At 36.5% G+C, this 15,994-nt stretch overlaps 1 protein-coding gene across 4 annotated transcripts in view; it reads right to left on the reverse strand.

Moving 5' to 3' along the window:
- EBF2 (EBF transcription factor 2) overlaps window positions 1-15,994 on the reverse strand; it is a 250,146-nt gene that overhangs the window by 55,539 nt on the left and 178,613 nt on the right. For all 4 annotated transcript variants that reach the window (XM_026671320.2, XM_087969954.1, XM_087969953.1 and 1 more), the window contains exon 8: window positions 1,910-2,027. In XM_026671320.2, the coding sequence (XP_026527105.1) occupies window positions 1,910-2,027 (118 nt within the window). The remainder of the gene's footprint in view (window positions 1-1,909; window positions 2,028-15,994) is intronic.

A 15,994-nucleotide genomic window follows, 5' to 3' on the forward strand; every position in this document is an offset into this window, starting at 1 on the left:
GTTAGTATGATGTTTAAATATGAACAAAGAATAATGAAAGATTAAAAAAATTAAGAATTAGAAAAGTTTAATGATAGACAACGACAGCTAGTCATAATAATACTATACAGTATGTCCAGAAGAAAACAAGGATAGTAAAAGATTGGAGGTCAATTCTGATTAGAAAAGCTGGAAGTAACTGGTTATACATAGCCTGAAACGAGGGATGATTAGAAAGAAATTGGGAAGTCATCTTCAGACATTTAAAAATTTGTTGCAAGGATGATGAACTACATTTGACTCATGGTGAGCCGTGGTATCCTTTCTAAGATGATATTTTGACAACTTTCCCCATTTCCAGGCAGAGAACCCATCCATATCCAGAACCCATCCATATCCAGAACCCATCCAATCTTGGTCACCCCTTGATGAGGCTGTAGTTTTCTAATATGTACTTAAACAGAACCATCAGCTTCAAATTAGAAAACAAGATGTTATAAAATTGAGAGAATTTCCTGCTGGGCTAGAGTGTTTGGGATTACTTAAACTGCTTTGGAAGTTTGGTATATTTATTTATTTATCTATCTATTTATTTATTTATTTATTCATTCATTCATTCATTCATTCATTCATTCATTCATTCATTCATTCATTTATTTATTTGTTTGTTTGTTTGTTTGTTTGTTTGTTTGTTTGATTTTTCAATTGCTTACAAGATAATAGGTATAAGTATAAACATAGTTATGAATACATGGACACATATAAGAAAATAAAAGAAACAATTGGACAGGGACGGTAGGCACTTTAGTGCGCTTATGCACGCCCCCTACAGACCTCTTAGGAAAGGGGTGAGGTCAATAGTAGACAGTCTAATGTTGAAGTGTTTGGGGTTAGGGAAGAAATGATGCCTTCTAGAGGTGAGCAGCTACACATCAATGAGATTCATCAATGAGATGATGGACCATATAACTTGGGAGTTCTTCAAGATAGATTTCAGGAAAATGTAGTTCCAGCATATACAGTAGTGTTGGATATACAGTGGTACCTTGCTACTCAACTGCTTTGAGCCTCATCAAATTTGCAACTCAATTCATTTTGACACAAAAATTTTGCCCAATATTTATTGTTTGTTTGGTACTCAACGTACAAGCTAGAAGTCGATGTCGGCTACCTTGTGACTCACTACATTATTCCTTATGGGAAAATTTTGTTTGGTGCTCATTGTTTTGGGTCTTCATTGCACCTTCTGGATATCAATCAATAGTGAGTACTGAGGTACCACTCAGTATATACAAAGTAGACATGCAAATATGTCCACCAATCAATATTTCTACAGTAGCCTTTATGTCCTTAAAATGCCATGCGTTCAGGTCAAATGTAAAAATAATGCCCACAAAGAGCATTTCTTTGAATGTATGCCCATCACTCTCATGACCAGGAGGACTAATAAGGCACTCTTGATAAGAAAGAAGAAAAGAAACGTATCCAAATGTGCTCTCAAAGGACATCCTTGGAATATGTTAGGTTGTGCGAAAAACAAGTATAGGAATGTGCAACTTGTCATATTTTGGCATTTGGGAGGACTTGGGAAGTGACTAGCCAAAAATAGTACACGAGGCCAGGAGATAAACTCAATTCAATTGGATCTCGCTGATCTTAAAAATGTATTCAAATTAATCACAAACTGATTATTCTCCACTTATATTTGTAAATCATTTTTCCTTCCTAACCTTTGTTAAAAATTATAAACTGGCATCAGGTTTTGGAAGACTTTGGGAAAAACTTTATCCTGGAGGAATCCAGGCGTGTAAAAACATTGGGATGGAGGTTTATGGTTAAAACTCATGTCACCAAACAAGTTATTTTGAAGGTAGCCAATCTTGGATGACTTCTTCCACCATCACCCTGAAAACCAGTGAAGTAAACATACCTTCTGAAGGATCAAGTCTCCTTGCTCTTCGCCCATGTTTTGAGTTGTTGTGAACAAACATATTGTCTGATACTGCCAGGACATGCCCGTCAACATTCACTGTTGTTGATAATACAACCTGGATGTTAAAAAAACAAAAAGCAAAAAAGAGAAAGGCAGATAAATTACATCTCCCTGGTCCATGTTTCATTGCCTTGCCAAGTTTAAGCTCACATTCTTGTTTTGTAAAAGTAAATCCAGTCCTTATAGGGATTAACCTATTAAATGGGAGGAAAAATAGCGTTTATATCTTGATTGCAATAGTAGCAGCAATGTGTACTTGCCCAAGATGAAATGAATCAACAGTTTGATTTTGACAGCTGAATTGGTTCAGTTAGGATTGTGCATTCAAACAACCAAATAAACATGATTTGATCTTGTTCATCAGTTTCAAAAAAGTGTGGGGACATATCTGTAAAAGTCTAACTTGATCACCAAATCAATTTGAACGGACCTGATTTAATTCAATATGCCAGACGAGTTTTAGTACAAAGAGATGAGTTGATTTATAAACCAAATATTTGAGTTGAATCTTCATGTAAAACAATTAAGCCTGTACTAAACATCAACCCTAAGGACATTAACAAGATTGTCATGCTTTGATGCCACAGACTGTACATAGTAGTTCCCAAGTTTCTTAGCAGACAGTGTCTCCAACTTTCTTTCAAAAAGCTGTAAATAGGTAGAAAGGGAAGATTCCAGTGTGAGTCAGTGGTAAAGACACTAAAATAGGACCAGGGATACTTGTATTCAAATCACCCTCAGCTTTCAAGAGCAGAGTTGATGCTATGGGGAAAAATAAGAGAAAAGGTTTCTCTATATGCCACCATGAGCTCCTGGTGGAAAGATGGTACATAAACATAACAAATGCATGACATCTCATGCGCAGATAAAGTACATGCCAATCATTTAAACCTAAAATATTCAGATAACATGGCAATGAAAATATTGGCTGAATTAAGAAAATGATCATCCTTTCTCTAGTCTCCAAAAATTCAAATGAGTCTTCCTGGAGTAAATTTACTGAAGATTAGTTTGCATTATCTATGTCCTATCTGAGATGAAATTTATGGAACTTTGGAATGTCCTTCCCAATGATATTTATCCGCCATCACCACTATCTTTAAGGACTGAACAAAACCATTCATTCTTCTTTGTTTTCTTTCTCCTCCTCCTCCTCCTCTTTAGATGGGTATGGTCATTACTTTATTCAAAGTTGCTTCCCAAGTGGCTTCTAAAAACAACACAACTCAAAGGAAGAGGAATGGAGACAGCAAAGGAAAATAGCCCTTGTGTTATAAAGCTGTAATGTTTGTGGATCTGATCATAACACTCTTTTGAGAGATGGACTACTGAAAGTCAGAATGGAAACAGCTCAAAGACAGGAAGAAGCCAAGGCACCAATCTCATTGGTATGCTAACATGGTAATTACACTTCCTGCCTTTCTCATTCCTGCTATCTGATGGGGTAGGTTCAAGATTACAAGTAGGGGAGAGGCAAGGTTTGATGAGTTGGCTTCTCAACAGAGTAAATACTGTCCCTGATTTCCCAAAAGTGCTTTTTCAAAAGGCAGCAGGACTTTGTTTTTCCTTGAAAACATTTCGCTTCTCATGCAAGAAGTTTCTTCAGTTCTCTTGGATGGGAAGTGAAACGTTTTAAAGGAAAAATAAAGGCCAGTTGCCTTTGAAAAAGCACCTTTTGGAACAACCTGGATGACTGAGAATTTCCATAGATATTTGTCCCTGATTTCCTTCCCTTATTTTCCTGACATCTGGTGGAATGGCTAAAGAAGTTATGTCAATGGGGGGGTTTTTTGCCCAAAGTTTTATCCTTGCTTTGTGTTTTATTGAGTGATTTGTTTTCTTCTTTGTGTACTTTACTCTTGTGCTCATTTCTAATCACATTAAATAAAGTGCTTTGAATAAAATAAAGAATATATTTTTATGTTTGAGGCAAAGGATTGCTTCTTCCAAAAATCTGAAAGTTGGAGATGCCTTTAGCATTGGTGATGTGTCTTTTTCCACACTATGGTGTTCTAATCCCACTTTAGTAGGCTGGCTAACTTTGGATGAGTCATTCTCTTTCAGTCCATAACGTCAAACTTGGGTGACAAGCTAGTTGGTCAATTCCTGTTGCAATCAAATGGACCAAAACTTCATTGATCAAAAACAAAAAAAGTGGACCCTGAACTTGCATGAAAGTGATGGGGCGAAGCGGGGGGGGACTGCCTTGCTGGGAAATATGCAGGAAAAAAAATATCACACATTTTGCATACACAAAAAATATCAGGGCGAGAAAGTGGGAGATTGTGAGGAAGGAAGGAAGGAAGGAAGGAAGGAAGGAAGGAAGGAAGGAAGGAAGGAAGGAAGGAAGGAAGGAAGGAAGGAAGGAAGGAAGGAAGGAAGGAAGGAAGGAAGTTTCCAAATTGGTGCCCATCATTACATCTTGCTGTACTGAGTTCCACAGGCTAACCTGCTTCCTTTTAATCTCTTTCTTCCATCATTCATCTTCCCTTAATCTGACCTGAATATTCTCTCATTCAGAAACAGTGGTTGCTGCTAGGTGTCTAACTGAAGCATATTGTGTGTAACCCATCATAGAATATTAAAGAGACAAAAAGAGGCACGAGGGAGCCAACACTTGTAAAGGAAAGGAGATGGGTGGTTAAGAAATATGAAATAAAAATAAAGAAAACACGCTTTGACAACATATAAATAGCCTAGAAATAAAATGAAAGCTCCATTTCCAAGTTAAGAGCAGGCAAGACAAAATTGCAAATATGAGGAAGCTGCAATGATAAAGAAAACATTGAAAACATCCTCAGATTCAGGGAAACATTATAGTTGTGAGCTTCAGCTCATGTTTGTGACGAGAGAGGAAGGAAAAAGTAGGATTGGAATCTAGGAGGTAATGGCAGAGAGAAAAGAATACAAACTTCACAAGGTGCAAGGAAGATTGCCTTAATCCTAGATATCCCACTGTAAAAAAGCCTTTAACAGCTGATAAATTATTTCCTTTCCTTTCTCCTCCCTTTCTTTGGAGAGGGAAGGGATCAGGGCAGGAAAACTGCTTTTCCTTTCTAGACCATTTTTATGCTGACTGAACAAATGCATTCTCTTTCCTGCTCTCTCTCTCCTCAATATGAGTTTAATTCATTCCAAAAGGCACTTGTCATACTTTACATTAAGAGTGTCTTTGCATTCCTGCCCCAAAACGTGTTGCTTTTGTGTGCCAAAAAGGTTTCGTCATTTGACAGTCTAGGTGGAGTTGGGACCTTGTTCCAAAGTGAACAGTTCCCCCATGACACGTGAGAGCTCCAACAGATGCAGTTCATTATTTTCCCTTAAACAATGGAAATAAATTTTAATCTCTCGCTGGCCAGCCCAGACCACACTACGGCAACCAGGGAATAAGGCTGAATTATTCCAGTGTCTGAAATATTTACGAGAGGATTTTAAATTGTAACCAAATGTAAACTAAAGAGTGGGTTGTTGCACCTTCGTACAACAGACACAAATCTAACCACCAAACAGACAAAACACTGCCTTCTAAACATCCATGGGGATAGAGATAGATAGCCAACCACATAACATGCTAATATATTTTACATCCAGGTTAAAAATGTATACACTGTAAAGTTTAATTCATAAGAAGCAGAGGAGAAGGAGGGCATTCAGAACTCTCAATGATTTGGCATCATTTATTTATTAAACAATTTATTATAGCTGCCCAAATCACACATGGTGACTATGATGTAGGCAGGACGAAGGCCCAAACCCAGTGAAGAGACAGTAAGATCCAATAAAGTTCACTCCTTTATTTGGTGTTACCTAATGGAGCGAAAGAGCACAGAAAACAAAAAGACTCTCCCTAAATCCTTTTTTAAAATGGTAGATGAAATAAACTTAAAAGATACATGGAGAGAAAGAAATGCTGAAACTAAACAATACACCTTCTATTCAAATAGACACTTATCATGGTCCAGAATAGATATGATATGGATGTCAACAGAATTAATAACTAATATTCAAGAAATAAATATTGAAACAAGTACTTGGGCAGATCACAATCCAATGACAATTAAATGGAAAGGACAAAAAAGAAGATCTAGATGGATGTTAAATAATACTATTTTAAAGGAAAAAGACTTCACACAGTGGATGGAGAAAGAATTGGCTTTTTCTTTAGAGAAAACAAAAAGAAGATACATCAATTCAGAATGTATGGGATACAATGAAGGCATATGTTAGAGGCTTGATAATAGACTATACAAGGAAAAGGAATACTATGAAAAGATTAGCCTCTAAGGCCCTAGAGGATGAGTATAAAAGACTTGAAAAAGAGCTACAGAAAATGCCACAGAAAAAGGACATCAAGCTAAAAATGGATATAGTTAAACATAAAATGGGTCAAATAGAAAAAGAAGAATTAGCACAGAAAATTAGAGGTGCTAAACAGAACTACTTTGAAGATGCAAACAAACCAGGTAGATGGTTAGCATACAAAATGAGAAAGAATCAAGGAAAATATTGCAATTAACAGATGACCAAAGCCAAGTATGCTATGGTAGTAAAGAGAAGAAGGAAATCATTCGAGACTTCTATGGGAAATTATATATGCAAGAGAATATTGATGAGGAAAGAGTTAAACAGTACTTACAGAATGCTAATTTACCTCAGATACCTAAAGAGATTGAAACAATGTTAGAAAGCAATATAACAATGATGGAGTTAACTGAAGCACTTAAGAAGCAAAATAATGGAAAGGCACCAGGCCCAGATGGACTTCCGGCAGAATTTTATAAAACATTACAAGAATCGTTGAATCTTCCATTGCTAGAAGTTATGAATGAAGTTATGTTAAAGAAGAAAATACCTAAATCATGGTCAGAAGCCTATATTACACTTATTCCAAAAGAGGAGGCCGATCCATTACAAATTAAGAACTATAGACCTATTTCTCTACTAAATGCACATTATAAAATCTTTGCTTCAATATTGGCAGAAAGACTTAAAAAATATCTAAATAATTTTATTCATCCTGATCAAAATGGATTTCTGCCAAAGAGACAAATTAAAGATAATATGAGAATAATCTTGGACACCTTGGAATACTACGAGGCACATCCTGAAAAACAAATGGCTCTGATTTTTCTAGATGCACAGAAGGCATTTGATAATGTGAATTGGTGATTCATGTTATTACTGCTGGAACAGATGGGCTTTGCTAAAAAATTTATTCAAGCAATAGAAGCTATATACTATAAGCAAACGCCAAAGGTAATGATAGAGGGAGAATTGAGAGACTCAATATAACAAAAGGAACAAGACAAGGGTGCCCACTATCACCTTTGTTGTTTGTGTTAACTTTGGAAGTGCTAAACAGAAATATTAGAGATGAAAAGAATATAAAAGGAATGAAAATCAAAAAGGAAGAATTTAAGCTGCAAGCATTTGCAGATGATCTGGTTTTCATCTTAGAAGACCCTTTAGAAACAGCACCAAAATTGATAGAAAAGATAGGGACATATGGAAAGGTGGCTGATTTGAAAATAAATAAAGATAAGACAAAGATCTTGACAAAGAATATGCTATTAAGACAAAAGGAAGAACTGGCAGACCTATTGAAAATTCAGGTCACGAATAAGATCAAGTACTTGGGGATATATTTGACAGCAAGATGTAGTACACTAAAAAAAGAATAATTATATCAAACTTAAACAGCAGATAGCGCTAGATCTGGCAAAATGGGAAAATTTACAACTGTCACTAATAGGGAGAATTTCAACAATCAAGATGAATATATTACCCAGAATTTTATATTTGTTTCAAACAATTCCAGTTAGGCTTGGAAAAGATTACTCTGAAGATTTAAATAAAATTGTGTTGAAATATATATGGCAAGGTAAGAAAGGAAGAATAAAGTTAAAACTTTTGTAAGATGCTAGAATTAGAGGAGGATTTGGTTTGCCTAATTGGGAGTTGTATTATCAAGCTACAAATCTGATGTGGGTTAAGGAATGGATAACATTAAGAAATACTAGATTGTTGACATTAGAAGGACATGATCTGTTGTTGGGGTGGCATGCTTTTTTATGGTATAAAGGAACTAAAACACAGGGGTATTTTAGAAGACATTATATATGGGAGTCTCTGTGGTTAAACTGGGAGAAGATTAAAAGACAATGTTATTTGAAAATTCCAGTCTGGCTATCGACTATTGAAGCATTTTCTTATCCTATAATATACAAAAAGGAACAAACAGTTAGATATGGTGAAATATTGAATGAAATGGGTGAACGCAAATCTATACAAAAACTAGAGGAACAAGGTATAAAGATGAATTGGTTTTCATATGCGCAAATACATTCAAGGTATGATAAAGATTCTAAAATGGAAGGTTTCTATGATAAATTGACTGATTTAGATAAGATTTTGACAGGTACTGATGAAAAGGTGATTAAAAAATTGTATGGATATTTATTAGAAATTAAACTAGAAGAAGAACAAGTTAAAGAAACTATGATTGCTTGGGGGAAGAATTTTGGATATGGGATTGATTTAGAGAAATGGCAAAAATTGTGGTCTCAAAATGATAAAATGACAATGTCAACAGCATATAATGAAAATTTGTATAAGATGTTTTACAGGTGGCATTTCCCCCCGACAAGAATAGCAAGAATGTTCAAGAATAAATCCGAAAAATGTTGGAAATGTCATCAGACACCTGGCTCATATTACCATATGTGGTGGACTTGTGCGGACGCTAAAAAATACTGGACTAAAATCCACACGTGGTTGGAAAAAATGACAAAAAACCATATAGACTTGAAACCAGAGATATTTTTATTGGGAATTTTACCTGAAATATATAGTAAAGACTTGAAATATCTGATTGTAAATGTATTAACAGCGGCTAGGATTGTATTTGCCAAAAACTGGAAAAATGAGAAAACACCATCACAGGAGGAAATCATTAAGAAAATATTGGAATGTGCTGAAATGAGTGGATTGACATTTGAAATTAGAGAACAAGAGGATAAACAATTTTATAAAATTTGGGATCTATTCTATCAATGGTTAGACAATAAAATACAGTAATGAAATATGTAGACTTTTAGAAAATAATAAATATATAAAGATGTACTTCTTTCTTATTATATCTACAAAATGATTTTAGGATAGATTTGGGATGATAATATGAACTGTTATAAAACAAACTAAGTAAATTATGATTATCTTGTAAACCATGAATGAATAAAAGTATAATCAAATGATTGATTAATAATGATACTAAGGTATTTAATTTTTGATTGAAAATATGAGATTATATGCAATTTAATTGTAATTGAAGACTACGAAATGGAAGCACAAAACAATTTGTAAACCAACCGGCACACTGTATGTATACATATGGAAGATGGCTTGATGTTTTTATGTTTTGTTTGTTTATGTTTGTTTTTAAAAACCAATAAAAACTTAAATTAAAAAAAAGAAAAGAAAAGGTGACAGAATGCTATACAACCAAGCCAGAAACAAATTAACAAGAGAGATCAGAGCAGCAAAAAGAAGCTCCTCTGAAAAGTTAAAGAAGCAATTCTCAACAAATGAACCAGCAAACATGTGGAAAATTCTTAAAAACATCACTGTCTTCAGCAAACCTCCTTCCCAGGCAGAACGAAATCAACAACTAGCAGATGACTTGAATGTGTTTTACTGCAGGTTTGAAAAGAAACTACAGCCACCTATCTCCACAACCCACATCTCAAACACACCAACAACAGCCAAGCCTCCTACAACTGGCCTGAATCCATTGGGCTCACAACCTCTGGTGATCACAGAAAAAGAAGTACAAGATCTATTACACAGACAGAAGCCAGGAAAAGTACCAAGGCCTGACAAGATAACTCCTTCTTGCTTAAAAGTCTGTGCTGACCAATTGGCCTCCATCTTCACCCGAATCTTCAATAGATCACTAGAGATGTGCTATGTTCCTTCCTGCTTCAAACATTCTACCATCATCCCAGTGCCAAAGAAGCCCTCCATCAAGGAACTGAATGACGACAGACCAGTTGCTCTAACATCTGTAGTTATGAAAATCTTTGAAAGGCTTGTGCTGTCCCACCTAAAAACCATTACGGATCCACTGTTAGATCCCATGCAGTTTGCATACCGAGCAAATAGATCAACAGATTATGCTGTTAACATGGCTCTGCATTACATCTTACAACATCTTGAATCTCCAAATACCTACGCAAGGGTCCTCTTTGTAGACTTCAGTTCAGCATTCAATACCATCATTCCAGACACTCTTCTAAGTAAATTAATCCAACACACTTGTAATTGGATCATAAGCTTCCTAACAGACAGGAAGCAGCAGGTGAAGCTAGGCAGAATCACATCCGATACCTGTACAATCAGCACAGGGGACCCCCAAGGCTGTGTGCTATCTCCACTTCTCCTTTCCTTATGTACTAATGACTGCATCTCAAATGATCCATCTGTTAAAATACTGAAGTTTGCTGATGACACAACAGTGATTGGTCTCATTCGAGACAACGATGAATCTGCATGCAGACAGGAGGTTATACAACTTGCCTTGTGGTGTAACCAGAACAATCTGGAACTGAACACACTCAAAACCGTAGAAATGGTGGTAGACTTTAGAATAAACTCTCCTATACTACTACCTCTTACAATACTAGCCAACACAGTATCAACAGTAGAGACCTTCAAATTTCTAGGTTCTACTATATCACATGACCTAAAATGGACACCTAACATCAAAAACATCATCAAAAAAGCACAACGAAGAACGTTCTTTCTGCGCCAACTCAGAAAGCTCAAAGTGCCCAAGGAGCTGCTGATCCAGTTCTACAGAGGAATTATTGAGTCTATCATCTGCACCTCTATAACTGTCTGGTTTGGTTCTGCAACCCAACAAGACAGATACAGACTTCAGAGAGTAATTAGGACTGCAGAAAAAACAATTACTACCCACCTGCCTTCAATTGAGAACCTGTATACTGCACGAGTCAAAAAGAGGGCTGTGAAAATATTTACAGACCCCTCACATCCCGGACATAAATTGTTTCATCTCCTACCCTCAAAATGACGCTATAGAGCACTGCACACCAGAACAACTAGACACAAGAACAGTTTTTTCCCGAATGCCATCACTGTGCCAAACAAATAATTCCCTCAACACTGTTCAACTATTTACAAAGTGTACACTACTATTACTGTTAATCTTCTTACCACTCATTATCACTCATTCCCTCCCACTTGACTGTTTCCTAGTAAGATTTGATTGTTGATTGTACCCTATGACTATCATTAAGTGTTGTACGTTATGATTCTTGATTCTTAACAAATGTACCTTTTCTTTATGTATGCTGAGAGTATTTACACCAAGACAAATTCCTTGTGTGTCCAATCACACATGGCCAATAAAGTATTCTATTCTATTCTAAAGGCTCTGGACCTCTTTTTGAAGGTCCAGCAAAATACTCCCACTCCTGCAGGAAATCAGAAGTCAGGATAAAGTTCAAAAGCACGGGAGTGTACTCCATGCAACCTATACTCAAGAATCTGATCTATGAATGGTAAAAGCAAATGGGTGACAGATCAGAGTCAACAGACTTTAAGGAGTGCTGGAGTTAGATCTCTTTTGGTGGTGTATGAGCTTCAGATTGATGGTGCGTTTGACCCTGTCCTCAGGCTCAGCCTGGTCATCTGCTGCTTTAGGTACATACTCCATTACAGCTACTCAGTTGTTCAAGGGCTGCTCTGGTTATTAGTCTGCTGATGCACACAGTTCAAAATTTTGATAATGTTTAAATCCTGAAGAATGTAATCTCCAGATACCTTGGCAATGGCCTTCTAAGACAGGCTGCTCATTCTTTTAAGATCTGATGAGCATTCCCTACTCCATGTCTCAAGAGTGGTGGAGGAAAAACCTTCTTGAGGTCTGCATGGTGATAATCCATTCCTTGATGGATTATCTAGGATGGCTCTTTGCCATCATCTATCACTGGCTTTTTGCCAGTGTAGAGATTAGTGTTGTGCAAAATGTTTCAAAGTTTTTGGCCAAAAGAAGACAACTCCTAGTAATGAACAATGTTCCTGAACTATGCTTTTGATATTAGGCCAAGAGTCACAAATTGCTCACTTCTGGATTAGGGCCATAGATCCCTGAGTGTTGGATGTTAAGAAATTTGCCACTAATTATGGCTACAACTTATTTTATTTCTGAACTCCAGATACCTTTGGCTGGGAAATTTTGGAAATGGGATGGCAGAAGAATCTTAGACTTGATCTAGCAAGGCAGCTCCATTTGCAAAGGACTTGGCTTTTGATTTCCTTTCACTATGATGCATTGTCACTATAATTAGAGGTGCCTTAACACTGAGGATTGCAATGGTTATTTAATCCATGCACATTCTCACTGAATCATTTGCTGAATAGAAAGCATTGCTAAAACAGATATTATAGTTGTGTGTGTGTGTGTCTCTCTGTGTGTGTGTGTTTAAAGGAAGCAGACATTCTTCCATAGTCTCCAACTCCCAAGACCTCCCCTTCCACCAGCCAACAGCTTTCCCCCAGTGAGTATTTCCTGGGTCACGGAGGGTGACCCTTTCCATCTGGAATCAATCAGTCAACTCCTGACAACTTCCTGAAACACCTCATTCCATTTCCTGTTCTCTCCCCCCTTCTCATCACCCCCCCAAGTTAGCTCCACTCTTCAAAACTATAGGCCACAGCAGCTTAATGTTAGAGGGTCAGCCACAGTTAGACTCCAAAACACTACACAAGAAAACCTTTGACCTTCAGAAATCTTTACATCTTAGCTAAACAAATCAAGGTCAATATTTCTTACCATTACCTTGTTAACCATTTAGATACTTTCTCCTTCACTTTTTTTTTTAAATTTGACTCTTTGAATGGCTTATCCATCATGACCACTGGTCCATCCAGGATCATAAAGCATGACATGTCTTTGTTTCCTTTAAAGGCCTTTGAGGCTGGCTTGAAAACCCCAAAGATGGGGATCTCTTTGGATAATTTTGTTACCTTAGTTACTTAAACTAGCAGAGAAGATGCTTACTGATAACAAACATTGCCATGATGAGGGCTTCTTGACTACAATATTCTCTGTAGCTTCCTAGATATTGGTTCTGGTAAATGTAGTATCTTCCATCAGTGAAGAATAGGTCACTGAAAACATATTATACCCATGCATTCACATGCATTATTTTCTTGGCATTTTCAACTTTTCCAAACTTCTCTCTTATATCTATAAAGATTCTCAATCATTCAGGTCATGGTTGTCCCAAATGTGCTTTTTCAAGAGGCAACTGAACTTTGTTTTTCCTAACAAAATATTTTGCTCCTTATCCACGAAGTTTCTTCACTTCTGAAGAAGCTTCTTGGATGAGAAGCAAAATGTCTTGAAAGAAAAACAATGAAAGTCCAGTTGCCTCTTCAAAAAGGGGATTTATCTCTTATGTTTCATCATGACCCTAGGAAATGGAGCACTTCCACTTCTCCATCATCGGTATGTCTTTTCAATGACTGCATCTCTTCCAGCAGAGCTTAGCCTTATTGTGGATGAAAACATCAGGGTATCCATTGCAGCCTAAAATAATCTCTTCAGCCCTCCCCCCATATCCACTTTAAATAAAATGAATTAATTTTAAAAAAGGATTTTAAAATATAGAAATCCCAACAGAACACTTCATCTTTGAAGATATTGACATCCTCACATGAGCTGGTGGCATCCTCGTGTGAGTTGCTGCAGCAATTTGAGCTCACCGAATTCTAGGGTAATCTAGTTTGAGCAATTTCACAAGACTCCAGCAGCCTATATAATATTTAAGATGCCTGGGTCATTGGCCAAAATTGTGTGATACTGCTTGAGGCCTGAGAAAGCTGCCAACTCATGTCCAGCACATGCCCAAAGGCCCCGTCTATGGAAGTGTGCATATTTATACCTTCAGAACAGATGTCTTGTATCAAATCAGACCGTTGGTCCATTTCACTCACCAATGTCTAAATTTTGCCTGGAGGCAGCTTCCTGGTCCTCTTAACTGGATAATCTTATTATTGACCAAGGGGAGATTCTGCATGTGCCATAACTAGACCAAGTTATATCTCCTCCTTAGATTAAAGTAACCAGGGTTTCATTTTAAATTCTAGAGTTCCAAACCCCATCCAACTTTCCCCTGACATCCCTCAATTTCTCAAGTCTTCTTGTGTAAAAGAAGCCAGTCTTTTTCTTTTTATCCTCATGTTGCTGAAATGTTTCTTTCAAATTTCTCCTGGTTTTGTTTTTGAACTTAGTAATGAACATTGGAGGTTATCTTTTAAAAAGAATAAACTTTCTGATTTATAACAGGGAACATCAGCAAGAATCATCATCCACTCAAGGGAGTCTTTATTTTATATATAATATTGGAAACAGTGCACAAAAATTCATATATTAAGCAAATTGCTTATGAGAATACAGGCAGATTTTCTTTAAAGAAACACATTTGATGGAATGGAATAATATGAAGGTCACCATATCCCTGCCTGCATTCCTAATAATCTCACTAAGGCACTTGGAAAAGAACATATTATTTTATTTTATTTCAATAATGCCATATTGCAATAGTGTTCCATATTATAACTTTTCTCAAATATAGTCTTAACTAACAAAAGACTTCCTTCTCTTTCTTTTAATTTTCAGACTGAAAATTCTCTGCCAGATCTAGAGAGCTTCTCAGATGCAGAAATCATTCTCTTGTATTTTTAGTTGGTGCAGACATTCACTAATTTAATTTGAACCCAACTAGCTGAATTTTCGGATGGATGGATGGATGGATGGATGGATGGATGGATGGATGGATGGATGGATGGATAAGCAATCGCCCCAGCAGTTATTGACAGTAAGTGTATTATAAAACTATTTCCTTGATAAATGTACATATCCTAAGAGAAGATACCTTATTGCTTGTGTTAAGTGCATCAAATTTGATGCAATAGATTTGCTCACTGCCATAACTCAAAGAAAAGTCCTTTTAAAATTTCACCACTTTCAGCAAATTTCTGAGGTTTTTCTTCATTTGCTATTTCTGGGGAGCAAAAACAGTCCACTTTTCTGGAATTGCCTTGATATTTCCCAACTTTACTGTGGGAGATGGTTATTTTTATCTACTTTGGAATAATACCAAATCAGGGGATTTTAGATAAAGAGGGGGGGAAACCATGTTGCTAAAGCAGTTGCTGTCATTGCCATTTGCAAGGACTTGAGCTGAAATCATTGCACTGTAGTGAACACCAGAAGAGAGAAAGACAATTCCTCTTTCATCTGGAAAAAAATGGTCAACTTATTCTCCTCATTCTGAATGAGAAACTTTGCATACAACTCTACTTCCAAAGGTGGGGGTAATGTCATCCAACATCTGGAAGCAATATAAAATGCCCAATGTACATTCTTCTTTATAGCTGTACAGTTACACTAATGTGATTTTCTACTTGAGCTAAAGTGATATATATTCAATGTAAGTAGGAGAAAAACGACCCAGAGCAGTTCCTTTCTGCTCCCTCTCTCCCTTTTTTTCCGGCAAATTTCCCAGAGATATTAGTAAGGATTCTGCTGTTAGGTGGAAGAGATAAAATAAAGGATAAATTGCCTTTATGAGTGTGCACAGATTAGTTAATAAGGATTAGCTCATCTTTAACACTATTCATTTGGAGGATATACAATGGGTGAGGTTAAATCATGGTCAAAAGAGAATGGAATTCAAAGGCCTGACTAGATGTAATTCCAGTTCCTCCCAAATCTGAAAGTAGTAATTTATTAATTGTGGACAACATTCAGTAACAATTATGATAAAAGGAAATTATTGGCTCATGTAAAAAAAAATGAGGTGCTGTTAGATTTTGGAAAGCCCATGATCATGATGGTCTTTGGTAGAACCTGATGGACAATAGGTTCTTTTCAAATTCTGATGGCACTTTTACTTCATCCCATATCACGGAATCCAACTACCCTTAAAAATA

Source organism: Notechis scutatus, chromosome 7 (assembly GCF_049901735.1).
Source record: "Notechis scutatus isolate UNSWTSFEM ecotype Mainland chromosome 7, rNotScu1.2, whole genome shotgun sequence".
In the NCBI taxonomy this organism is placed as follows: Eukaryota; Metazoa; Chordata; class Lepidosauria; order Squamata; family Elapidae; genus Notechis; species Notechis scutatus.